Below are 27,062 nucleotides of genomic sequence, written 5' to 3'. Positions count from 1 at the left end.
TCCTTCCACCTGCCACTCACCAACACTGGTGGCATTTACTGTAACCAGTTAATTGACAACTTTGGATAGTCAAAGGAAACCAGAGTACTCACTGAAAATCCATACTATCACAGGAAGAACTTGCAAATTTTATATCGATAAACAATTCCCATCTTAAGGTTGAATTTGGGTCTCTGGAGTTGTTATGTCATTTCTGTTGCTTAATGACTAAAATAATATCTTTTTTTTTAAATTTGTGTTTAAATGACTTCGTGATCATGATGAAACTGTCACGATATAACCATTCTCAGATTTAAAAAATCAAATGTAATTTAATCTGAATAAAAGAAGTTAGTGCAACGCTTTTACAGCACCAGCGACCGGGGTTCGAATCTAGTACTGTCTGTAAGGAGTTTGTATGTTCCCCCTGTGTCTGCGTGGGTTTCCTCTCCTCCCATCATTCAACCATACTAGGGTCTGTAGGCCAATTGGGTGCCATGGGCTCGTGGGCCAAAAAGAACTGTTTCCGTGCCTTGTGTCTAAATCTTATGATTTCCAGATCTTAAGAGGCACAATGAGTCAAGAAATTAGGACTATAACACAGTAAATACAGTTTAATTCCCATTATCAGGTACCTACAGGGATCACGGATGTCAGATACGTGAATTTTCCGGTTGACTGAGACTCTCTCTTCCAATGCTTAACTAATAATGTAAAGTTAAGTTTAAAAAAAAAAATCAGTATTGTAGTCTTTAATTAAGTAAAGATCGCTTTAATCAGGTAATTGCTTAGCTTATGAAATTTAAATTTGAACCACTGGAGCTTTAACAGCATTGCGCAAGCTGCTACACTAACTGTGCCACCGTCATAATTAATCCCCCTCCCCCAAGTTTAAAGATTAAAGCCTTACTAATATACCTAATACTAATCAAGATGAAAATTCTTACTAGGCAAGGATAGGTAGACACTTTGGGAGAGTTGCCCCAGTGCTGAGCAGCGTCGGCAGGCTATTCATCCCGGGCGCCACCATCTCATTCCACTGCAACTTTTTTGAAATATCACCATCTTCCTTGTGGTGACAGCCTGACTCACCTCCACACAAGTGTTCTGGTCAGGCCCTCAGTGCACCTTTTTTCCGCTGACATCCCACCTCACCTCCACGCAAATGTCCTGGTCAGGCCCTCAGCACACCTTCCTCATGCTGACATCCTGACTTAGCTTCATGCAAGTATCCCGGTCAGGCTTTTGATGCACATTTCTCACGCTGATGACATGGATCATCTCTACGCAAGTATCCCAGTCAGGCCTTGACGCACCTTTATCGCACCGACAACCCAAGTCACCTCCTCATAAGTATTCCAGTCAAGCCCTCGATGCACCTTCCGCATGCTGACCACCTGGCTCACCTCCATGCAAATTGTGACAGTGGAAAGAATGCACGCGTGTTGCGGGGCATTGCCAGTTCAGTGGGGGATAACCTGTGCGTGTCCAATGAAGACTCAGCACTCCCTCACAGGGTCCATCTGCTTAGACTTATTAATTTCAAATGTTATTTGTTTATTTATTTCCTTGATTGTTGTTGCTGGTTTGAGTTTCCAGTTGATTGAATTCCAGATTGTGAGGATTTTACTGTGCTTTACTTGTATAAGCACAATATATTTTATGGCTTACAATTTTTGAGGTCTGCAGTTATTGAGCTATTGGGTATTAATAGAGAGTTTGAATGCTTTCTACCACCTTTCCATTTATCATATGCTGTCTCTTCGTTCAGTTTCTAAGCATATTAAATTTAAACAGTTGACTCAATATCCAAAAGTTTTAATTATTCTAAAGCTGATTGTAATTTTGTTAAGTGGATTCGTTAATGTTGTTTATCGGAAAAAAAATTCACATAGCCAATCTTGAACAAATAATTTGTATTTTTTTGATTCTGGGTGATGATGAGGCTGGATATCATTCAAGATTTTTGTATCACTTCTCTCATCTATTGTATTTACTTCCCATTTATACTGATTTGTGGGTTTTTTTTCCATTTACCTTTTCCTTAACTCTTGATTGCTTGTGCCATTGTTAAAGGTTTCTTGACAATGTGGGAATGTCTCTGTGGACTACATGTCCCCCTATTTTCTTCCAATAGCATTGGCGAGGCATTATTTCAGATGTATTTCATCTTTGCATTGTCCGGTGAATAACCATACACATTTGGGCTAATTGTTAGTTACTTAGAAGCTGGGAAATGAAATGTTTTCTTGATCATTTTTTTCTGAGTCCACATCAATATATTATTTTAATAAGTTATGCTTTTGTAGTTGCTGCTGTATATCTCAAATTATTTTGAAATAGTTATTGAAATAAAATTGTGTATTGTAGTCAAATTTTGTTTTCTTTTAGCTCAATCTGATGTTTTTGATTTTTATTAACGACTTGGATGAGGGGGTAGAAGGGTGGATTAGCAAGTTTGCCGATTACACAAAGTTGGTGGTGTGTTGTCAGTGTAGAGGATTGTAGAGGGAGATGGATAGGATGCAGAGCTGGACTGAGAAGTGGCAGATGGAGTTCAATTGAGAGTGAGATGATACACTTTGGAAGTCAGAATACAAAATTAATGGCAGGATTCTTGGTAGTGTGGAAGAGCAGAGGGATCTGGGAATCCTCGTCCACAGATCCCTGAAAGTTGCCTCATGGGTAGACAGGGTAGTTAAGAAAGCTTTTGGAGTGTTAGCTTTCATAAATCGAGGTGTTGAGTTTAAAAGCTGCAAGGTAATGATGCATTTCTTCAAAACTCTGGTTAGACCACAATTGGAGTAATATGTCCCGTTCTAGTCACCTCATTATAGGAAAATAATAGAAGCATTTGAAAGGGTGCAGAGGAGATTTACCATGATGCTATCTGGTTTAGAAAGTGTACATTATGAACAGAGATTAAAAGAACTAGGGCTTTACTCTTTGGAAAGGAGGAGGATGAGAGGAGACATGAAAGAGTATACAAGATATTAAGAGGAATAGATATAGATAGAGTGGACAGCCTATGCCTACTTCCCAGGTCATCACTGCTCAGTACAAGACGGCATAGCTTTAAAGTAATAGGTGGAAAGTTCAAAGGAGATATTAGAGGAAGTTCTTTTATCCAGATAATGATTGATGTTTGGAATGCTTTATCTGGGTCAGGGGTGGAGGCAGATACATTGGTGAAATTCAAGAGATGACAAGACAAACATATGGATGAACTTAAAGTGGAGGAGTATGTGGGAGGCAGGGTCTAAAGGTCAGCATAACTTTGTGGGCTGAAGGGCCTGAGCTGTACTGTTCAATCTCTTTTCTTTTCTATATTTCTAATATTTTGTTTTATTTCACTGAACATATTAGATACTATATTAGACTGTGTGCCAAAGTTCTGCAAGGACTTGAGTTTGGAATTAAATTGTATATGCTGTTTGAGATTTCATATTTATATCCCTTTATTCCATTGTTTTGCATTCAACTGAATATTATTGTTCTTCATGCAAGTAATATTATTGTTTCAAAATCATAAGTTATGTTGTATTTCTGTTCAAACTTGTGTGGCCTGAAAATGTACCCTCAGTGTTTGTGTTTCAGGAAGTAGTTCCTGCAATTTGTATTTTGTATGATTTTTTTTTAAAGAACCTATCGGAGTTAAAGGATCAAGTTAAGGAAAAGGAGGACCGTTTTAAAAGCCTTGCTTCACTAAATGAATTATTGGAGAAACTAGAGCAACTTAAGAATCAGATGGTCTGGGCTTTGGTGAGCATTTGAAGTAGGATTTTATCATAAAGAAATTTGCTTTGAAAGAGTTCCTAACTGAATAAATGGCTGCTCCAAAATTGGCAAACAGATGGCAGATGATAATTTTATTGTACGTGAAATAATGGAAATGCTTTTAGCTCCCTACCTAGTCAATATCATGTTTCATGATGGTTATTAGCTGTCTTTAAAAAGACAAATATATTATTAAAACATGAGATTCTAACAAAATTTTGTCATTTTGATTAATTTGATTAATGATAAAATCCAGTTACTTCATTCTTCAAGGCCTTATTGACATCCAGAGGGTTTGCTATCCATTCTTTATGCACTAATTAATAGTGACTAGTGTCAGTATGCTAATTGTAGAAAAACACTTCTTTTCTAAAGAGCTTCCATGACTGGAAATATTTAGAAAGGAAGTTTAGTACACTGCATGAAAATGTGATATTTTAGGTTCTGAAAAATAAACATATTAATCTGGTCATAAAGTGTTTAAATACAGAGCATTTACCCAAACTTAATAAATACATGATGTTTTTCTTGACTGTAATGAATCTTGAGATTTCATTGGAGACATAAGAGACTGCAGCTGCTGGAATCTGGACTGAGGGGTGGGAGTGGGAGTGGGGGGGGGGTGGTGGAGAGAAGAAGCAAACTGCTGTTAGAACTGTTATGACCCCAGAGGACCCCAAAACCCAGCCGCAATAGATATTCACCAAGACAAATGGTTACAAAAGTTGCTTTTAATTATCTTTAAACATGAAAACAGAATCACACTTTAACTTATCACTATTGACTTACTAAACCTAACTTACCCTCCTTCTAATTCTAAGCGCAGGTGTATGTAATGTGTGTGTAAGTTCAGAAAAGTTTTTTGGTTCACTTCTCATTCCTCCAAGTTCACTGGTTGCAGGCAATTCTTATACTGTGCACAGAATTTATCATTTACAAAGTTCACCAGGCTTTGGTGCTTGAAAAATAAATGGTTGCTGCTCATGTAGGTTCTTGTCAGTTTTCAGAGAGATTTGTTGTTCTAGGACATTCACAACTGATTCCTTTTTAATCAGCCACTCCACTGTCTTGCTGACGAAACTTGCCCTTTCAGGGTTCTCCAGATGATAACCTTTTTCTTTCACGTCACCACAGAATGCTTTTTTGTTTCTCTTATTCCAAGTGAAACATTAGACAACCAGTCCTCTCCTCTTGCAAGAACTACAAGGTCTTTGACTAGACTGTCTACCAAAATGGGGCTTTCCACAACCTTGCCAGCTTGTCCTGTTTCAGTCCCAGCTGCTCTTGCTGGCTGTAACACTGTAGAATTTCTCTCTCTCTGAAAAAAAGCCTGTTTGACTCTCTCTGCTTGCAAAACCACATGATCCTCTTAGAACAACAAGGTCTCTTCCAGGCAATCTGCAGCTCCAACAAGATCTTTCATTTGTTGCCTTTTGTAAACAACTGTCCATTAGTGAAGTCTCTTGAGCAGTCTCCAAAGCTCTTACAAAGACTGTTGGCCCCAATATGTCTAGCATTAGCAGAGCTCCAGTATTTCAAATAAGATCTGTTTTAAAGTGTTTGTATGTAACCTACTCTAATAAACCTGCCCCAATTTATCTCCCAAAAACATATCTATATACTCTGACACAGAACTCAGTTGTCAAACAACATCTGTGGAGACAAAAGGATAGTCATCGTTTCAAGCAAGTCCCTATATCAGTGGAGGTGGTAATTTCATTTATGTGAGAGGGAGAGGTGAGGTGAGTCAAAGATAGATGATGGGTAGAATCGGGTTAGAAGAGATGATAGGCAGGTAGAACCTGGTAAGGAAGGTGAAGGGTGGAGTCAAATAACAGAGGCTACTGGGTGATAGAGACAGATAAGGAAAGAGTAAAAAGGAGGCAGATTGGATAGGGAAAGGTGGAGGTAGAAATAGTGACTTGAAGGTGATGAAGATGCAGAATCTGGTAAGTAAGGAGGGTATATGTTGAAAGACAAAGCACATGGTGGGCAGCTGGAACCATTTAGGAGAGCCCATAGGAAAAAAACAAAGTGCAAGTGCAAAATAATAGATGAAACAAGATGGGAGAGGAGAATGAACCTGGGTGACAGAAGTGGGTAGAATGGGGAAGTAAAAAATAGAAGCCTATATCTCAGTGACCATTTTTGCCCCACTTAAAAGTGCATTTTTAGCCTGACAATATTCTCTGCATTTATGTAAAATACGACCTATGTAATTTAGTTAAAGAGTAATACTGGGAAAAAGCTAATACATTTTATTTTGCATTGCAAGGTTATTGAAGTTGAAAAGGAAATGCAGCCAATAAAAGATCGTATTAAAGCTGAAGAAAATCGTACTATCAAATATGATCAGAAAATAGATGAATGGGAGGTTGGTTGTAATTTTAATTTGATTTTTTTTTAGCACTTTGTTAATTTTTGACAAATTTCAACTTGGATTGCCAGAAATGTTGAGTTCTTCCACATTTTTAACTCATTGGCAAGAGGACTAAAGGTGACATAATGAGGAAAAAATTAACATAGTAAATTGTTGAAGTATGTAATTCAGTGCTTGAAAGTGTGTTTGGATTAGTTTCAATAATACCTTTTAAAAGGGACTTGCTTGAAGATGCAAGTTGACTGGGATTTTGCAAAAGAAATCAATGGAGATGATGTGAGCATAAGTAACTGAAAGATGATCATCTGTGTCAAAGGTTTCCATGATGTAATCACTGGCATTATACATTTTTACAAGGTGATTGTGAAATAATGGAATTTCTGACTTGAAATATTAAGTATTTGGAAAATAAAATTAAGCCTCTGGTTTTATTCTTGTTCTATAGGCCAAAGTCAATGAGACAGAAGGACAATTTAAGGCAGTTCAGAATCAGTTGCAGAAAATTACAGAGGAAGCACAAGTATTACGACCACAGTGCACAGCATTAAAAGAAGATGTACAAGGGAAAAATAAAGCACGCAAAGAGTCTGAGGTTAATAGATTTAATGATGTGAACTGCAGATAATCTAAAGTGTACAAATACCAGGTGAAAGAGTACATGAGAAAATATGTTAATTTCTCTGTTGCTACTTCTCTCGGCTTTCCATTTATGCTTAAAATTTCCAGCAGCAAGGTTTTGTCCTGATTCACAATATCCATGGAGCATTAGTTTAAAAGCTGACCTCCGCAAACAAAGCAAAGATTTATTCACCTCTCCCAGCAGATGAACTCATCTACTTTGAAGGCATATTTCTCATACTGGATAACCTTGAGAAAGCCAAATCCACATGAAGTTAATGACTGTTTAACTCTTAATATATTCTGGGGTAAAAATATGCAAGCTAGTACAAAAGAAGTTTCAGCATTCTCATTCTCACCAAGGAAAAACAATTAAACTTTACAGATCTCCAGTGATACCTCACAATGCCAGATTTATGTGTATATTTTCTCTACAGGCAACATTCCACCGCTTCAGAACACAATTAAAACAACTTGAAAAAGACCATGACCAATTACAGAGGCGTATTGAAGAACTGCGAAACAGGTCAGAGCATTGCTTGAATAATTTTGGAAGAATTATCAGCAAGATTCATTATGCATTCCTCATATTGGAGATTTTAAATCAAAAGATTATGAATTTGACTTTTTGAGTTCTACTTGATGATAAACCAAACATCTGACTCTTTAGTCCCTCTATCATCAAGACTGTCTACAAAAGTAAAATTTCTAAAAAACTGACATTAAAAATAGAATGATGTAGATGGAGGTTTAATATTTCATTATTAAAAAGAGTAGATTTCTGTGATTTTTATAAGAAAGATCATTCAATTATTCTTAGAGTGAATTTTAATTCAATAGATGATAAATATTTGGGATGCGTTAAAAGCATATGAGGTCAAATAATGTTACTGCTAAAATTAAGGAAAATATAAAAGACAAATCAATTCGAACAAGACAGGTAAATTAGGAAAAGATTTACAAAATCTTCTGAAGAAAAGAAAAACAATTAATAAAAAACTTCAATATTACACTATTCAGACATATAGAACAGTGTAGTGGCTATTAAGGTAGATGCTACTAAATAAAAGCAAACACACACAAAGGTAGTCAACTCAAGACTGGTCTATTGCAGACATACACAGACCTTTTATTCCCTGCCTGTAAATGAGCTCGTTAGTGAACAGCTGCTGGCCCACAGGACCAGCAGGTTAAAGCTATGAGCCATTAGCGCCCCGCACCTTTAGGCAGGGGCTTCCTCTGATCCACTCACTGTACTTTGGTGCCCAGCACTGCTAGCCCACGATGTGTCAGGTAAGTCCGTGAACTGACGGTGGCGGCCGCTACAACAGAAAAGTTAATTCAAAGAACCAAACAGATATTATGAATTAGGAGAAAGAGCTCAAGGTTTTAGCATGGCAACTGAAAGCAGAACAGACATCTAGAATGATTAATGCAGTTAAAAAAAATATTTGGGGACTATTAAATTTAAACCACAAGAAATAAATATGTTTTTAAGGAATTTTATTCTGAATTACATCATTTGGAATCAGTACATGATGAAAATAAGATTGACAAGTTTTTATCTCATTACTTTACCTCGTCTGAATAATAGGGAGGAGGAAGTTTTGAATGTAGCGTTTACAGCAAGGGAAATTGGTGAGGTAATGAGTTCATTGTAAAAGATGGATTTCCTTTAGAATTTTATAAGAAATTTAAAGATATTTTAATATCTCCATTTATATGGAGATGTTAAATTATGCTATGAGGGTACATTCTCTGCCGGAATCCTTCTTAAAAATTCTGAAAAAGATAGAGATCCATGTAACGAGTATCTTTAAGACCAATTTCATTATTAAATGTTGATTATAAAATATTAGCAAAAAGATTGGCAAAATATTTACTGAAATTAATACATATGGATCAAACTGGATTTGTTAAGGGTTGGAAACCTGCAGATAATGTAGTGAGGCTTCTTAGTTTGATACATTTGGTTCAAAAAAGGGGAGACCTGAGTGTGGCATTGACTTTGGTTGCTGAAAGGACATTTGATAGATTTGAATGGGATTTGCTCTTTAAATTTTAGAGAAATATAGATTGGGTTCAATGTTTATAGATTGGGTTAAAATGTTGTATTAAAAACCTATTGCAAAAGTAGTGACAAATGGATAGATTTCAACATCTTTTGAATCAACAAGATCAAGTAGACAAGGTTGCCCATTGTTACCAGCCTTATTTGTTTTAGCAATAGAACCATTAGCTGAATTAATAAGATTCAAAGATTGTGGGTATTAGGTGAAACAAGAAGATTGTAAAATAAATTTATTTGCAGAAGATGTTTTGATTTATTTAACAGATCATTTAAATTCTTTGCAACAACTTAAAATTAGAATGAAAGAATAGGGAGACATAGCAGATTATAAAATTAATTGGGAGAAAATTGAAATTATGTCTTTAGTTAGTGAGATTATCAGAAATGTAAGGAAGTAATTGAATCTAGATGGTGTAAGGTAAAAACATCATGAGATGGGACCGGAGAAGGAGTCACCCAGCACTAAGGAGTAACAGAATGCAGATGTGACCTTGTACACTCAAGATAAGCTTTGCACTAACAAGAATGATGTGCAGCAGACTAACAGAGAAGGATAGCAATAGTTTATTCATTGGACAATGTCATGGTATGATAATTTACTAAGTACGTATCCTGAGGTATAAAAAAAACACCACTTGCTGATAACGGCAGAATGCACCTTCTCCAACTAACACTGTTAGTTGCAAGTGTTACAATCCGGTAATAAAGAACAAAGAACCTTGATTTCGACTCAGTCTGGTGACTGACTCACTCATTCATGAACAAAGCAGACCTAACAATTGCCAGATCTTGGAATAAAATATTTAGGTATTCATGTGCAACCTGACTTGACAAAATTATTTAAATTAAATTATTTATCTTTTTTAAAGAGGATTTGGAAAAATGGAATATGTTACTGATTACTTTGATGGGTAGAGTAAATTATATGTTACCTATTAGTTTGATGGAAGAGTAAATTATGCTATGATGAATGATTTTCATTGAATATCATTTTCATTTCAATCAATTCCAATTTCAATTCCTCAAAAAAAAATTAAGGAATTAAATGTTTGTGTTAGATAATGTTTATGGAAAGGAAAAATAGCTAAAGTTTCTTTGGGGAAATAGATATGGCAATATTAGAAGGTTTACAACTTCCCAATTTTATGATTATTATAGAGCAACACAGTTGATATTTATCAAAGTAATTAAAAAAAAACACACAAATGCTGGAGAAACTCAGCAGGTCAAACAGTGACAGTGTCTTTATGTAGTAAAGGTGAAGATCACCAATGTTTCTAGCTTGAGCCCTTCATCAAGGTGTGAGGGAACATGAGAGATGTCCGAACAAAAGGGGGAGTGGGTGGTGAGGGTGAGAGATGATAGGTGGAGGGGGGATCACTGCGGGGGGGGGGGGGGGGGAAGTATAGACAGTGGAGAGAGAAAGGAAGTAGGAGCTGGAATAACTAGTTAAAGGGGGGGGGGGAAGGCAAGCTGATGAGTAGAATGCAATGAATTCAATGTTCATACCCTGGGGTTGGAGGGTGCCCAGTCGAAAAATGTTGTTTCTCCAATCTGCTGGTAGTCAGGATGGGGTCATGTGAAAGGCCATGGACAGACATATGTGCCTGAGAGTGTGACTCAGAATTGAAATGGTTGGCTATGGGGAGGTCGCTTTTGTTGCAGATGGAGAGGAGGTGCTGTGCGAAGCAATCTCCTAACCTGTGACTGGTCTCTCCAATGTAGAGAAGACCACAGAGAGGGCACCGGATGCAGTAAATGATTTTTTTTGAGGTACAGATGAGGTGTTGCTTTGCCTTCCACAGTGGAAGGTGCCAGGGGACGATGGGTGGAGAAGGAAGAGTACACAAGGGAGTCATGGAGGGAGCTGAGAGGGGAGCATAAGGAAAAATGTGTCTGGTGGTGTGGTCCTTTAGTAAGTGCTGGATATTCCGGTGGATAATGTGTTGGATGCAGAGGCTGGTGGTAATATATGATTTAAATAATATTCCAGCATGGATGAATGTAGAACTTGATAAAATCGAAACAGAGTCACCACATTTTATTTATAAATGGAATGCAAGATTGTTAATAGCAAATAGAGAAACAACCATGCTGAAACATTTAATTGAACTTTGGTATAAAATTGATAAAGAGATTTGAGGAAGAGGTTTAATGTCTGGATTAACACCTTTATTTCATTTTCTATGGAAAGTAAGTTTTTAAAAAATTAGGCAAGAAAATTAAAGATTGTTTCAAAGCCAGGAAATTTATTACTTTTAGTAGAATGAAGGAAAAGTTTAAAAGATTTTGGAAAATACAAAATTTTGTTATTATCAAATTAAGAGATTTTTTTGTTCAATTTTTGGTCAAGATTTAGTATTACCAGTGGAGAAGGAAGTAGAATTATTATTATGTACTAGGGATGTAAAGAAATTTATTTCAGAGATGTATAAATTATTACAAAAGAAAGCTCGAAAAGAAGAGGTTCTTAAATCAAGACATAAATGGGAGGTAGATTTAAATAAGCAAATAGATGAACATAGATGGATTCAGATATGTAGAGAGAGTGAAAATACAATAAATTGAGATATCAGTTAGTTCAATATAATTTTATTCATCAGTTATATTTAAAACCACAAAATTACATAATATGAATTATATTTATTCAAATCTATGTTTTAGATATGGACAAGAAGTTGGTACTTCTTTGCATTCAACTTGCCAGTGTTCCACAATTAAACCTTTTGGGTTTGAAATGTATAAATTAATTGGAATAAGATTCCCACAGGATCCCATGTTATTTTTACTGGGGGGAGATATTAGAGGGATTAAACCTAAACTAAAACTGAATATGTATCAAGTAAAATTTGTTCAAATTGCCTTGGCAATAGCCAGAAAATGTCTTGCTATAAACTTGGAAATCAGATACTGATTTGGGAATGGATAGATGGCATGCAGAAGTTCAGGGTTGTATTCCACGTGAGAAAATTACTTATAATTTAAGAAACAAATAAACATGTTGTAAAATATGGAACCCTTTTTTACAAACTGTTGGTATTAAAATTTAAATGAATCTCGAGCATTCCCTTTCTCTTATAGGTCTCTATAAATATTTATATATTTAAAAGTATTGGAAACTGAAATACTCTGTTGTCATTTTCTTGTCCCTCCTTTTAAGGTTGTAGGGGCTGGGGGGATTCAAAGGAGGTTTTATCTTTTATATTTCTTTACTCTCTTCTATAAAATACCACATGTATTTGGATTAAGTTTGAAATATTGTGATATGTTTGGTAAGTGGTTTTATTTTAAATAAAGTAATTAAAAAAATAGAATGATGGAAATACTTAAGAAATGGAATAGCTTTATTTTCTCTGTACACAGATACTGCCTTAACCTCTTTCCACATTTCCTGTTGCTGCATTCATGCCTTGACTCTTCTGTAGTTGAAATATTTATCCATATCTTTGACCCCTGAGCTCACTAGTCCAAATACCTTAGCTATAAGAAAAATACTGAAAACATGTAATGTGCCTGAATTCTCTGCGTGTCCAGGAATATCTGTTGAGAGAAAATTGAAGTTGATATTTTGGATTAGCAACCTTACATCAGGTAATATTATCCTGTTCAATTTTGTCACATTTTCAAATTCAATTGCAATTTTTTTGTCAATACATACATGATATCACATACAACCCTGAGATTCTTTTGTCTCCAGGCCAGGCAGAATTTCTACATATCGATATTGTAAACTGTGCTCAAGAAAAGATACATATATAAAAGAGAGAAATGTAAATAAATTAAACAAACTGCAAATACAGAAAAAAAAAAATTCAGTAATAAATAATATGCAAACTAGGAGTTCTTGGATGAGTCTTTGTTCTGTTGTTAACGAGTCTGATGATGGAAGGGTAGAAACTGTACCTGAACCTGGTGGTATGAGTCTTGTGGCACCTATACCTTTTTCCTGAGGGCAGAAGTGAGAACAGAGATTATCCTGGGTGGTGTGGATCCTTGATGATTGCTGCTGCTCTCCAACGGCAGCATTCCACATAGAGTTTCTTGGTGGTGGGGAAAGCTTTGCCTGTGACGTATTGTGCTATGTCAACAACCTATTGCAGGGCTTTTTGCTCTGAGGTATTGGTACCCCCATATGAAACAGCCAGTCAGCACACTTTCTACTACGCATCTGTAGAAGTTTGCCAACATTTTGTCTGCAAAAGCACCTGTAAAATTGTTTGGGATAGTTTATTCTTTGGCAGATTTGAAACTAAAACTTCTGTTTAAATTGTGTGTTTTTAAAAAAAAAAAAAAAAAAAAATTGCTTTTAGCACTTTCTCTCTCGTTCTAATCACAAACTTTAATTTCAAAATAGTGTGAACCAAAGTTCTGAGGCTGATCTTAGAAAGAGACAAGAAAGAATAAGCAGTCTTCAAGAACAACAAAACACACTGGAGGCTCAGAAGACCATTTCCCTACAACAGTTGGAACAGTTTCAGCATGCAATCAACAAGTCGAAAGATGAACTTTATAAACTTGGGTTGGTAACTTTATTGATATATTGGAAATATTATGAGCCTATTTTACCATATTCATTTACAGTAAAATAGTTGAATGTTTGTTATCTGACTTTGTCCATTCATACATTTCCTTTATGACCTTAAGTAATTAGAAAAAAAATAGAAATATCATAAAAGAACATGCCCTTTAGTCAAAAATGTTTTTGCTGAGCAACAATACCCCAAATGTTTATCCATATTAGTGAAGTGTTTTTGTGATACAACACTATTTCAATGCCAGGGACCTGGGTCTGTAAGGACTTTGTACATTCTCCCCATGTCTTCGTGGGTTTCCTCTGGATGCTCCAGTTTTCTCCCACATTCCAAAGACATATGGGATTAACAGGTTAATTGGTCACACAGATGCATTTGGGCAGTGGCGGCTTGTAGGCTGAAAGGGACTGTTACTGTGGTGTACCTTGAAATTAAAATTAAATCCCTTTATTCCCTACCTAGTGGAACTGCTTTCACCACTACCCCTGATAGCACATTCCAGGCACCTATCACTCTCTGCAAAAATAATGCAACTTGCCCCATACATTTCATTTTAAACTTCTGAAATACCACCCCCACCACTTCACCTTAAATGCATATCTGTAGTGGGCCGAGCGGACGCACAGCATGGTATTACGAACCATCGCTGGCGCGGTTCTTCGGTGGGCACACGAAGACATAAGACAGACAGCTGGGTACTGACCCATTTAATGGACGGCACGCGCGCGGTGCTGCATGCCGAGTAACAGTTGGTTTACAGAGTCTCCTGCGGAAGGCATGGGATTCTCACAGTGCTTGATTTAAACCTGCTGGTCCCGTGGATCGGCAGCAAACTCGTAATGATGCCCCACCCCATCCCGTGGAGCCCAAGACATGAGGTATATAAAAGAAGCCTGTAAAGTCTAAATAAAACAGTCGTGTTGACTAACCTGGTGTGTGCGTATTGCTTTAGTAGTTCTACCGAAGTAGCCACTACATATCCACATTTCTATCTTGGTAAAAAGAATTTGACTGTGTACCCTATCTATACTTGTTTTGATTTTATAAACTTCAATCAGTTCCCCCTCTCATGTTCCAGAGAGAACAACATTGGTTTGACCTTGTAGCTCCTTATAGCTTGTATCCTCTATTCCAAGCATCATTACTGTCAATCTCCTCTGTACCCTTTCCAAAGCCTCCACATTCTTCTTGTCATGGGGCGACCAGATTAGCACGCAATACTTCAAGGGTGGCCTCACCACAGTTTTATGTAGGTGCAACATGACTTCCTTGCTCTTAGTGCCTTGAGCATATCATATTGCCTTCTTTATCACCAAATTATCTGTAAAGCCATTTTTAGGAAGCTATGGGCTTGGACTCCAGAATCCCTTGTACATCAATGCTGTTCAATCTCCTGTCATTATAGTTTCTCCTTAAATTTTACCTACCTAAGAGCAACATTGCACATTTGCTTCGATTAAACTCCATCGACGACTTCATAATCTAAATATTGTAACATGACCAGGTCAACAGCGCACCAACTAGGTGAATTTAAGGCTGCTTTTCCATAATATTTGTGCTCTTATTATCTTGCGTTGTTTTTAGCAAGCAGTTATCCACATACCATTGTGAACATTTTGTCATTAAATGATTTACAACATTTTTCTAACTAAAGTACTTGAAACCAATTCATGAGGTTAAAATTAAGAATGAACAAATTTTATACAGTACAACTCCGATTATCTGAAATGGTTAGGACTGGGCCTGTTTCGGATAAATGTTTTTTTTTGGAGAACTGGCCATTTTTTTTAGAAACAGCTCAATAGCAACAGCAAATCGCTTGCAACAGTGTTTATACAACAACAAACAAAAGGGAAAACTTTTAAAGCTTTAATATAATGTTTAATTCTCACCAAAAAATGCTGGCCACCGTTGATCACTGACTCTTCCCCACTGAGGCCCCGCTTGTGCCGGAATTCTGAGGTTCCCACTTCTGCCTAGGTGCTTGACATCCTCACTGCCATCTGGAGGCCGAGGTTCCCACACCTGCCCGGGAGCTTGACATCCCCGCTGCCACCAACAGCTTGAGTTCCCGGTCAGTTCAACTCTGAAAAATATTTTTCCAATAAATGAGGATTTCTGATTTGTTTGGGATATCCACATTTATCCAAAATTTTTAAATAATTTTGGATTAATGAGGACTTCGGAGAATCCAATCTCAGATAATTGGAGTTGTTCTGTACTTATATTTTGCTGAATATTTTGTATATTGGAATAAAGTTTATTGTTTAGAGTAGGTTTCTTCCCATAAATTTCTTATGTAAAGTGTAAATGATTCCAAAGTGAAATGATATTGATGTTGGAAATCTGAATTAAGAATAGAAAATATGTGACGTACTCAGTAGATCCATCCGCAGAATAATATGGCAACCATTGTATTGTATTTTTTTTAAAATAGTCCAGATACTTGGTCTGTTGTATCTGATGTTGCCATGTTTTTCCACGAACCTTCAAAGTCCATTATGTCAGCTGTGATGCTGGCTGCCCTGCACTGATTGATTTCCTTGCTGGGAAGTTCAATAACTGACCATGCACCAACTTGTACTTGCCACAATGGTCATAGCCCCATGTGAATCTGCTGCCAAGAAAAATAGCAAGTATTTATTTGAATCAGTTCATTTAGTTTAAATGTATTTTAAAATTAGCCATTTTAATACTTTTCATGCTTGAGAATTTTGAATGTAAATTGCATTCACTAATGATTAATGTAAACGGCATTAGTTGTTAAAACCACTCTAAGGTCACTTCACCCCAAGACCTAGTGCCAAATAGACCATGCCAGTGAGCTGGAATTCAGCTTTCCAGTGAAAAGACAGGGTCTACAATCTTACTAAATGGTCCAAGGGCAAGCAGGTAGTTGTCAATTTTGAACGTGCATGTAATAATTGTTGTTGTATATCCGTAGTCGAGAAGAACAAGATGCAAAAAATTCTGTCGAATTCAGAAAAAAGCAGCTGAACAATCTAAAAGCCAGCAGAACAAACCAGTTAAAAAGGTTTGGAGAGAGCATGCCAGCATTACTTGAAGCAATAGAAGAAGCACATAAACAGGGTCGTTTCAGGAAGAAACCTGTTGGCCCTTTAGGTAAATTTTAAATCTTGAGTCTTGTTCTGATTTAAACCAGAAACTCCATAATTGACTTGTCTTTTGATGCTTCATGTGTAATATGTATTGTGTAAAACCTCAAGATGCATCCTTCTCTTGTTAAATTTAAATAAGATTTCACTTTGCACCACAAGTTTCACATTTATTGCCCACTTGGAGACATAGTGCTGAAAATACATGATTGAATATTGGAAACATAAAATTTGCATTGAGCAAAATATTTGCTGTATTTATCATTTCACCTTCACATGTTGCTGTCAGTTTTAACTAGTGACATCTTTTTAAAAATCATGGTTTCTTGTGTTATGAGCCCAGAGGATCCCAAATTCCAGCAGTAATAGATATTCACCAAGACAAATGGTTACTTAAACAAAAGTTGCTTTTAATTATCTTTAAACATGAAAACAGAATCAAAATTTAACTTATCACTATTGACTTAACTAACACAACTTAACCCCCTTTTAATTCTAAGCACACATGTATGTAATGTGTGTGTAAGTTCAGAAAAGTTCTTTGGTTCACATCCATTCTCACTTCTCATTCCTCCAAGTTCACTAGTTGCAGGCAATTCTTATACTGTGCACAAAATTTAACATTTACAAAGTTCACCAGGCTTTGGTGCTTGAAAGGTAAATGGTTACTGCTCAGGAAGGTTCTTGTCTGTTTTCGGAGAACGATTTGTTGTTCCAGGACATCCACAACTGATTCCTTTTTAATCAGCCACTCCAGTGTCTTGCTGACAAAACCTTCACCCTCAGGGTCATCCAGATGATAACCTCTTTCTTTCAGGGCACCACAGAGTGCTTTTTTGCTTTTCTTATTCCAAGTGAAACATTAGACAGCCAGTCCTCTCCTCTTGCATGAACCTCAAGGGCTTTGACCAGGCTGAAATAAGAACTCAACCTATCTTCCAAATGAGGTTTTTCACAAGCTTTCCAGCTTGTCCTGTTCCAGTCCCAACTGCTGTTGCTGACTAACACTGTAGAAGTGATCTGTGTGTGTGTGTGTGTGTGTGTCTATTTCTCTCTCTCTCTCACACACACACACACACACACACACACACACACACACACACACACACACACACACACACACACACACACACACACACACAAAGCCTGTTCGACTCTCTCTTCTTGCAAAACCACATGACCCTCTTAGAACAGCAAGTTCCACTGCAGACAGAACGCGACTCCGACAAGCTCTTTCATCTGTTGCCTTTTTGTAAGCAACAATCCATTAGTGAAGTCTCTTAAGCACTCTTCAAAGTTTTTGCAAAGGCTCTGAGGCCCCGACATGTCTAACATTAGCAGAGTCCAGTATTTTAAATAAGATCTGTTTTAAAGTGTTTGTATTTGACTTGCACTAACAAACCCTGACCAATTTATCTCCCAAAAGCATATCTATATACTTTTATAATGTCTGTTACCTTTGGATGAATTAAACAAAAACTAGATGCTATCAATTGCCATTTTATTAAGAATGGCAATTTAAAACAAAACCTGATTAGATTGTTTTTCTCTCACTAACCTAGAAAACTGAATTTTAGGGTTCTGCCATCACTCATTTGAGAGCAAATTTAATGCAGACTAACGATTATCTTTGAAACCTTGTACTTCTTTGTTGCACAGCTTGGAGCATTGAAACATTAAGGGCTTTTAAATTTGCAACTTAACTCCCAAAAGATATTGAACTTGCGTTATTGAAATTTATGTATCTTTTGGTCATTAAATAGTCTGACAATCTTAATACAAATTGTTGTTGAAGATGGTATAAATGTAACTGGATTTTATTTTTTTTATTGTTTTTGGAGACTACTATATGAATTTAAAATTGCTGGTTGGTAAATGCTATACAATGAATTTTATTTTTATTTAGGTACTTGCTTCAAACTAAAATATCCTGAGTTGGCTTTGGCAGTTGAAAGTTGTTTAAAAGGGCTACTGCTTTCTTTTTGCTGTGATAATTACAAAGATGAACAAGTTCTGCAGACTTTGATGTCTCGATACTTCAGTTCAGGAAAACGACCCCAAATTAATGTTGGCGAGTTTTCAGATCAAATATACAATGTAAAAAGCAGGTATGTTTCCACGTTCACAAATACTTGATCTTTCACGGGTGCTTGAGAGCAGAATGTTGTGAGGGAAAGCTTTGGGTGAACCAATTACATGTTTCTAAATTACCAACAAATTTAGATGTACTTCATATTTACATATTTTAAAAATATCAGCAATATTATCTGCATAATGTTATTTGTTGCTAGGCCTGTTTGAGTCTGGCAAAAATTACAGCCCACTAGTAGAGAAACTACATTACTGAATTACTCATTCTACTCTCAAGTACAATCTGAGTAAGTTGCTGCTTCCATAGAAAGCTTGCAGCGTCAATTATATTTAGGGTTTACTTTCTATTTATTAACAACTTGGGACTGGTGATATTAAAAAAGTTTAACACTGTTTAAACTCTTGCAAATGGTTTGTGTAATAATTTGCAATATTTCATTAAGAAACTATAATTAAATGTTAAATGTATAATACTTTTTTCATTGAAGAGCTGCTCATCATCCAGAGTTTCCCACCGTTTTTGAAGCCTTGGAAATAGATAATCCTGTGGTGACCAACTGTTTGATAGATATGAGAAATATTGAGAGAGTCCTGTTGATCAGTGTAAGTCCAGCTTTTGTAGTTTCCTTTGCAGAATATTGTTGTAGATGGTTTAATTGAACTGTTTATTGTCATATATACAAAAATACAGCGAGAAGCATGCTATCCAGGTCGTGCAATAACAATAAATAAAACAAAAGTGCAAGATATCTTACTGGGACAAACTGCAGGATATAGAGGAAAGTACAGATGAGCAGTGCTTTTAGCACTGATAGATCCACAAGAGCTTGATAACAGGAGAAATGAAACTATCCTTGAATCTGGAGGTAAAAGCATAATGCTGGAGTAACTCCTATTTTCAAGCTCTTGTATCTTCTGCCCAAAGGAAGGATTGGGCTGTTGAGAAGAGAGAGTGATAGACTTGATATGGACCCTTTACTATACATGTAGCTTTCTCAAGGCAGTGAGAGGTTCAAACAGTGTCAATGGAGGGGAGATTGATTTGTGTGATGCCCTGAACTCTACTCACAATTCTGCAGATATTCGTGGTCTTGGGTGAGAATACTTTCCATATTCACCTACAAAAATTTTTTTTTAATTAAAAATATGTAATTAGTTTAAAAATTGGAAGATTTTTAAATACCAGACTACATAATATAAAAGATAGAAAACCTGCAGTATTTACATTTTACTTATGTTTAAGCCTAATCAACAAAATATATAACCTACAGACATGTTTAATTCTGGTGCTGAAAATAATAGATTGAGCATTATGTTTGGAATATCATGCCTCTGCTCAATCAAAACTTCAGCTGTTTTTCATAATCTATAATTTATAAATCTCTAATCAGAGGACAGCTTGATAAATTATTTAGGACCCCTCACTTGTGCTTAGGCCAGTTATATTCATAGTACATTGTAGAATATCATTTTTGAACTTTCAATATGCTTTTGATAATATCTCACACAAGAAATTGGTGTACAAAATTAAATAGCATGGTATAGGTGGTAAAGTGGATTGAAAACTGGTTGGCAGTCAGGAAACAACAATTTTTTTCTAAATGTTTTCTTCCTGAAAAAAAATGGGAACTTTAAGTTCCTATTAAATATTAAAGGAATTATTCTATGCCAAAGGTACCTAATCCATTCTGTGAGTTAAAGTGATGGGAACCAAAGAAGTCCCTGCAACAACAAAATAACTTTCATCTATTTTTTTTCTTTCTTTGGCTTGGCTTCACGGACGAAGATTTATGGAGGGGTATGTCCACGTCTGCTGCAGGCTCGTTGGTGACTGACAAGTCCGATGCGGGACAGGCAGGCACGGTTGCAAGGGAAAATTGGTTGGTTGGGGTTGGGTGTTGGGTTTTTCCTCCTTTGTCTTTTGTCAGTGAGGTGGGCTCTGCGGTCTTCTTCAAAGGAGGTTGCTGCCCGCCGAACTGTGAGGCGCCAAGATGCACGGTTTGAGGTGATATCAGCCCACTGGCGGTGGTCAATGTGGCAGGCACCAAGAGATTTCTTTAAGCAGTCCTTGTACCTCTTCTTTGGTGCACCTCTGTCTCGGTGGCCAGTGGAGAGCTCGCCATAGAACACGATCTTGGGAAGGCGATGGTCCTCCATTCTGGAGACGTGACCCACCCAGTGCAGTTGGGTCTTCAGCAGCATGGATTCGATGCTTGCGGACTCTGCCAGCTCGAGTACTTTGATGTTGGTGATGAAGTCATTGCAATTAATGTTGAGGATGGAGCGGAGACAGCGCTGATGGAAGCATTCTAGGAGCCGTAGATGATGCCGGTAGAGGACCCATGATTCGGAGCCAAACAGGAGCGTGGGTATGACAACGGCTCTGTACACGCAGATCTCTGTGTGTTTCTTCAGGTGGTGGTTTTTCCAGACTCTTTTGTGTAGTCTTCCAAAGGCGCTATTTGCCTTGGAGAGTCTGTTGTCTATCTCTGTCAATCCTTGCATCAGATGAAATGGTGCAGCCGAGGTCGGTAAACTGGTTGACTGTTCTGAGTTTTGTGTGCCCGATGGAGATGTGGGGGGGCTGTTAGTCATGGTGGGGAGCTGGCTGATGGAGGACCTCAGTTTTCTTCAGGCTGACTTCCAGGCCAAACATTTTGGCAGTTTCTGCAAAACAGGACGTCATGCGCTGGAGAGCTGGCTCTGAATGGGCAACTATAGAGCATCTTTAAAGCAGCAAACATATTCCAGACTGCTTCTTAAGATTCCAGTTATTTCATGTAAGGAGATATTGGGGCAGATAACACTGAACAACATTTTTTTTTCCCAAAATGTTGGGGTATATGACACATTACAAGTTGAACACAAAGATAAATTCAGATTTGCTATATCAAGTAGGAAGTTAGAGAAACATTAAGTTAACTTTTATTGAATTTAGCATGTTTAATCACAAATGAGGCTGACACAAGCTCTTAAATTGATTGCGTGTGTTGCACAACAAATGTGAGGAGCCCAGGGTTTGTTGTGGTCACCAATTTTACAATCAAAGTAGATTTCATAGGCTTTCTTAATAAGTGCGGCCATGCTGCCTCTTTTAGCCTTAAGCATATAATCACCACAAATGTAACAGAATGAATTACAACTGTGCAACATTGACAAGACATTTCTGCTGTATTGAATTTTCCTGAAGACGATGCATATTATTGTTAAATACAATCACTATGCTATTTCCTTAAGAACGTGTTCATCAACATGCATTCAATCTATATCAATGTAATGCACAGCATCTCTATATGTGAACTGCCTTTATAGCCTGTCTGCATCAATCTTGACTTACTATGTCCAGGCCTAAGAAAATATTTTCATAGCACCTGGACCGAGTACATGTCCAGGCATGCTTGGATTGACTAAAACAGTTTGCTTTGTGGGCAATATACTAGTAGACTTAAAATATGGCTGGAAATACTGAAAATAGGTTGTATCTTAAAAAAAAAGTGCATATTAGGAAAATTTTAAGATGATCTTCTAGGACGCCCTAACCAAAGCAACCCATAGTCATCAGGAGTAGGTGTTACCACCTGAGCCATCAATCAACTGAATGGCTCATGTGACTGTCTTGTTTAAATTTCTATAAATAGCTGACTCACTTTATTGGAAAAAGTAGAGAGTTTGAGTGTGGTTTGGTGTCTCTGAGTAAACTCAAAGTGGGAATTGATTTCTCGGCTATGTGTGCAGCCCAAACATTTTGGGCACAGTTACAACATGATCAGTAGCCCAAAGTCCATAAAATACATCCAAAAGTATTTGGGAAGCAAAATTTTTGTTGTCCAATGTAATTAATGGGTTCTTTTCAGACTGGCAGTTACTTGTAGAGAACCACAGTAATGGGATTTTAGCCATTTTTAATAAATATTAATGATCCAAATGAAGGAAATGAATGTAATAGCTCAAAGTTTGTAGATGACACTAAACTGGATGGCAGCACGAGCTGAGGAATATTCCAAGAAGCTAGAGAGTGAGCAAATTCATGGGAGATGTAGTATAATGTAGGCAAATGAGAGGTTATCCACTTTGGTGGCAATAACAGGAAGACAAATTATTATCTCAGTGGTGAGAAATTCAGAAAAGGGAAGGTGCATCAGTAATTTGTAGGTCAGGTGCAACAAACAGTAAAGAAAGCAAATGACATTGGCCTTTATTACTAGATATTTTGAATATAGAAACAGAGATCTTACTGCAGTTGCATATGGCCTTGGTAAGGCCATATCTTAAGTATTGTTAAAAGTTTTAGTCTCCTAATCTGCAGAAGGATATTCTTGTGCAGCAAAGGTTTACCAGATTGGTTCCTGGAATGGCAGGACTGACATGTGAAAGAAAGACTGAGGTTATACCCGTTGGAATTTAGAAGAACGAGAGGGGATCTCATTGAGACATGGAAAATCCTGACAGGACTAGGCAGGTTAGTGCTAGAAGAATGCTTCCAATGAACAAGAGGTCACAGTCGAAGGATAAGGGATAAGCCATTTAGGACTGAGATGAGGAGAAACTTGTTCTCTCAGAGTGCTGTGAACTTGCAGAACTTCCTACCACAGAAAGTTGTTAAGGCCAGCCCATTAAATATATTCAAAAGCTGTTATGGCTCAAGTGATTAAAAGGTGTGGAGAGATAGCAGAAATAGGATCCTGAGGTAAGATCAGTCATGATCATATTGAATGGTGGTAGACTCTAAATGGCCTATTCCTGCACTTGTATGATTCTAAGCACGTGTATTCATTATAATGCTTTGCATTCTAACCATTCTACTGTGGATTTCAAGCCCCAAAAATGTACAGTTTCTTGTAATTTCATAGGTAATACACAAGCGCTCAGTAAAGCCATAGCAGGGTTATATCGAACTGGAGTAGTTTGACTGCCTGCACATAATGTGGGTTAGACACAAGATCATCTGTGTAGTACTAAGGCACAGAAGGACATCAGTGGCAAGATGATCTCAATCATCATAAGGCTAAGAATTTTTTTTTTAAACTTTATTTATTCGTTCAAAAAACATAATATATGACTTATACAGCAATTAAACATGAATATGAACATTTTATATATATATATATATAAAAAAAGAAGAAAGAGAGAAACCCCCCCCTTCAGCTCTCTTCTAAGGAGAGCCATAAAAAAGAAAAAAAAAGGATATTAAAAAAATGTTAAATATACATATTAAAATCTAATCAATGTAAATATTCCAAATATAACAGCCACTTATTAATAAAAAAATATAATTATCATGTGAAACATACATAATTTTTTCCATTATTAAACAATATTTGATCTCATTATGCCATCTATTAATATCAATCATATTTGTATCTTTCCAGGTACTAGCAAACATTTTTTCGCTATGGATAAGCTGAAACTTATTTAATCCCAAGCCTTTCAGAGGTTGCAAACTACCCAATAAAAATACTGTTGGATCTAAAACTATTTTAATCTTATAAAATAAGATTCTAAAAACAATTGAATTTTCTTCCAAAAAGATTGTATATGTATACATGACCAAACAGCATGAAAAAAAGTTCCAACCGTATCACCACATCTAAAACACAAATCTGATTCATTAAAACCATATTTTTAAAATTTTTCAGGTGTCAAATATAATTGATGTAAAAAATTGTAATTAATCATTGCATAACATGCATTTATCAATCTAGTTACACTATCATAACATATCTAACCAATCATCTTCAGAAAAAATGAAACCAATATCCGCTTCCCATTTAATTTTAGATCTATCCCAACCTTTTTTATCCATACCATCCTGTAATATTTGATACATAAATGAAATATAACCCTTCTCTGGTACCTTCATAAGAAAAGTCTCAAATTTAGCCATTTTAGGTAAAATCATCTCTCTACCAAACATACATTTTACCAAAGATCGAAATTGATAATAAAGAAATAAAGAATTCTTATCTATACCAAGGTCTTCCCTCATCTGATTAAAAGACAAAAACTTACCCTCTTTAAAACAATCTCCCAAATTTTTCACACCTTTAAATCTCCAATGCAATAAACTTTGATTATGTATTGAAAAATAAATAAGTTGATTATTATACAACGGAGTAAAGCCAATAATTTACCCCTAGAGCCTATCATTTTCTTTTTCTTTTTCTTTATCCATAACTTCATTAAATGTTGTAGTATAGGCACATTATATTGTTGTAACAAATTCATATTCCACCTAAACAAAAGCTGATGTATTTCAAATTCAGAAATACTTACCATCTCAATTTTAGCCCAACTAGGAGGCCGTACCAAATCCATCAATTTAAGTTGGGCTGCCTCATAATAATTTTGAAAATGTGGTAAACGTAATCCCCCTAACCAATATTTCCAAGTTAATTTATTCAAAGCTACTCTCGAAAATTTACCCCTCCATAAAAGCTCCCTAACCATTCTATTTAAATCTCCAAAAAAATTTTATCAAGTAAATACGGAATAGATTGAAACAAATATTGTATACGCGGAAAGATATTCATCTTAATTGTATTTATCCTTCCCATTAAATTAATAGGTAAATATTTCCATTTAATCAAATCAGTTTTAATTATTTTCATTAATGGAACATAATTTAATTTATATAAAGATTGATAATTAACATTCAAAATTATACCCAGATATTTAATTTGATCAGTCCACTTCAAATTAATAATATTCTTATAACTGAATAATCTCCTTCACTTACCGGTAATATTTCACTTTTTTCTCAATTAACTTTATATCCAGAAAGACATCCATATTGACTGAGCTGGGTTTATTAAATACACCAATACGTCATTAGCAAATAAATTAATTTTATACTCCTCATCTAAAACTTTCATACCTTGTATCTGTGTATTTTCTTTTATCAACTGTGCTAAAGGTTCAATCACTAATGCAAACAAAGCTGGTGATAAAGGACAACCTTGACGAGTTGATTGAGTTAACTAAAAGGATTCCGAAATCAAACCATTCGTCAATACTCTAGTTACCGGTTTACTATATAGAGCCCTAATCCAACCAATAAAAGAAGAACCGAACTTAAATTTCTCCAAAACTTTAAACAAAAAATTCCATTCAACTCTATCAAATGCTTTTTCTGCATCTATGGATATCACCATCGGATGATCTAAAGATTGTCGAAATCTATTAATCAAACTAATCACTCGCAAAATGTTATCTGAAGCGTATCTATTCTTTATAAAACCTGTTTGATCAATATGAATCAACTTTGGTAAAAATTTACCAGTCTATTCGCTAATATTTTAGCTATTATTTTATAATCTACATTTAACAACGAAATTGGCCTATATGAAGATACCTTCAAAGGATCTCTACCTTTTTTAGGAATTACTATAATTAAAGCACGAGGACAAGACTCAGGTAATTCATAATGTTCTCCAACTTGACGTAATACATCCCCAAACACTGTAGATAAATCATCATGAAAAATTTTATAAAATTCAACTGAAAATCCATTATCACCAGGCGATTTTCCGTTCGGCATTTCCAGCATAGCCATTTTAATTTCTGAATCAGTAAATGGTTCTTCTAACTCCTGTATATCTCCATCCTCTTATATCGGTAAATTCAACTGTGATTAAAAAAAAAAAATCAATCTATCCAGTTTCCTGTTTTCCTTCAAATGTATATAACTTTTCATAAAATGAATAAAATACATCATTAATTTCACGAGGTTTATAAGTAATAAAGGTCTCAGTCTTCACCTCATTTAAGTCCTGACAGTCTTTAAGAGGAGATAAAGCTGAAAGTGGGAGGTTTTTGTTATAGTTTTTAAATTTCTAGTCTTCAAATTGCTGCAAATTAAACTTTACAGATAAAATGTAAATAAAATTACATGGAAGGAGAGAAAACTTTTTTTAAAGAAAACGAATAGCTCTTTCCTATGAATTCTCAGGTCTGAAATTCCATCCATGTGTGTGCAATAATGATAGTGTGGCCAAGTTCAGAGCCTTCCCCAATATAATTGCTGGAGAATCTCTGCATGTGCTTTGGTTCTCTATTTGGTGTCCAATGAGAGATTAGCTTGGCAAGTGAGTTTTCATGCATCACTCCACAAATTTTACATGGAATGGGTTCGTGCAATTGGATCGGTAATTTACCCAGGATCTGAATAATTTTTTTCTCAGCTTCCTCCTGAGATCCCTGCCATCACAGTGCTAGTCTTCAGCAAATTTGATTAACTTTTTCTGATTTTAAGAAATGATGGACAGCATTGGGTACAGCAAAGGCTGCATTACTCGGGACCCGCACATAAATACTATGGCTCCATAAGCAGGTCAGAAGCTTGGTTACCCTATGGTAAGGGGCTTACCTTCTTAGGCTCCAAATGACCCTATGGTAAAGGGTTATGGTTACCCTATGGTAAGGGGCTTACCTTCTGGGGCTCCAAATGACCCTATGGTAAAGGGTTATGGTTACCCTATGGTAAGGGGCTTACCTTCTGG

At 36.2% G+C, this 27,062-nt stretch overlaps 1 protein-coding gene across 9 annotated transcripts in view; it reads left to right on the top strand.

Moving 5' to 3' along the window:
• The window catches only part of LOC138736598 (structural maintenance of chromosomes protein 6-like), a 114,029-nt gene that overhangs the window by 60,142 nt on the left and 26,825 nt on the right, over positions 1-27,062 (top strand). For all 9 annotated transcript variants that reach the window (XR_011340427.1, XR_011340428.1, XM_069886370.1 and 6 more), the window contains exons 10-17: positions 3,622-3,741; positions 6,032-6,130; positions 6,582-6,728; positions 7,192-7,280; positions 13,180-13,344; positions 16,302-16,480; positions 18,380-18,581; positions 19,053-19,167. Coding sequence is in view for 7 of the 9 variants with exons in the window: in XM_069886370.1 (XP_069742471.1) it covers positions 3,622-3,741; positions 6,032-6,130; positions 6,582-6,728; positions 7,192-7,280; positions 13,180-13,344; positions 16,302-16,480; positions 18,380-18,581; positions 19,053-19,167 (1,116 nt within the window). In the remaining 2 variants the exon portion in view is untranslated. The remainder of the gene's footprint in view (positions 1-3,621; positions 3,742-6,031; positions 6,131-6,581; positions 6,729-7,191; positions 7,281-13,179; positions 13,345-16,301; positions 16,481-18,379; positions 18,582-19,052; positions 19,168-27,062) is intronic.

Source organism: Narcine bancroftii, chromosome 6, assembly GCF_036971445.1.
Source record: "Narcine bancroftii isolate sNarBan1 chromosome 6, sNarBan1.hap1, whole genome shotgun sequence".
Classification (NCBI taxonomy): domain Eukaryota; kingdom Metazoa; phylum Chordata; class Chondrichthyes; order Torpediniformes; family Narcinidae; genus Narcine; species Narcine bancroftii.
The sequence above is the reverse complement of the archived record's forward strand: the minus strand, read 5'-3'. Positions and strand labels throughout refer to the sequence as shown.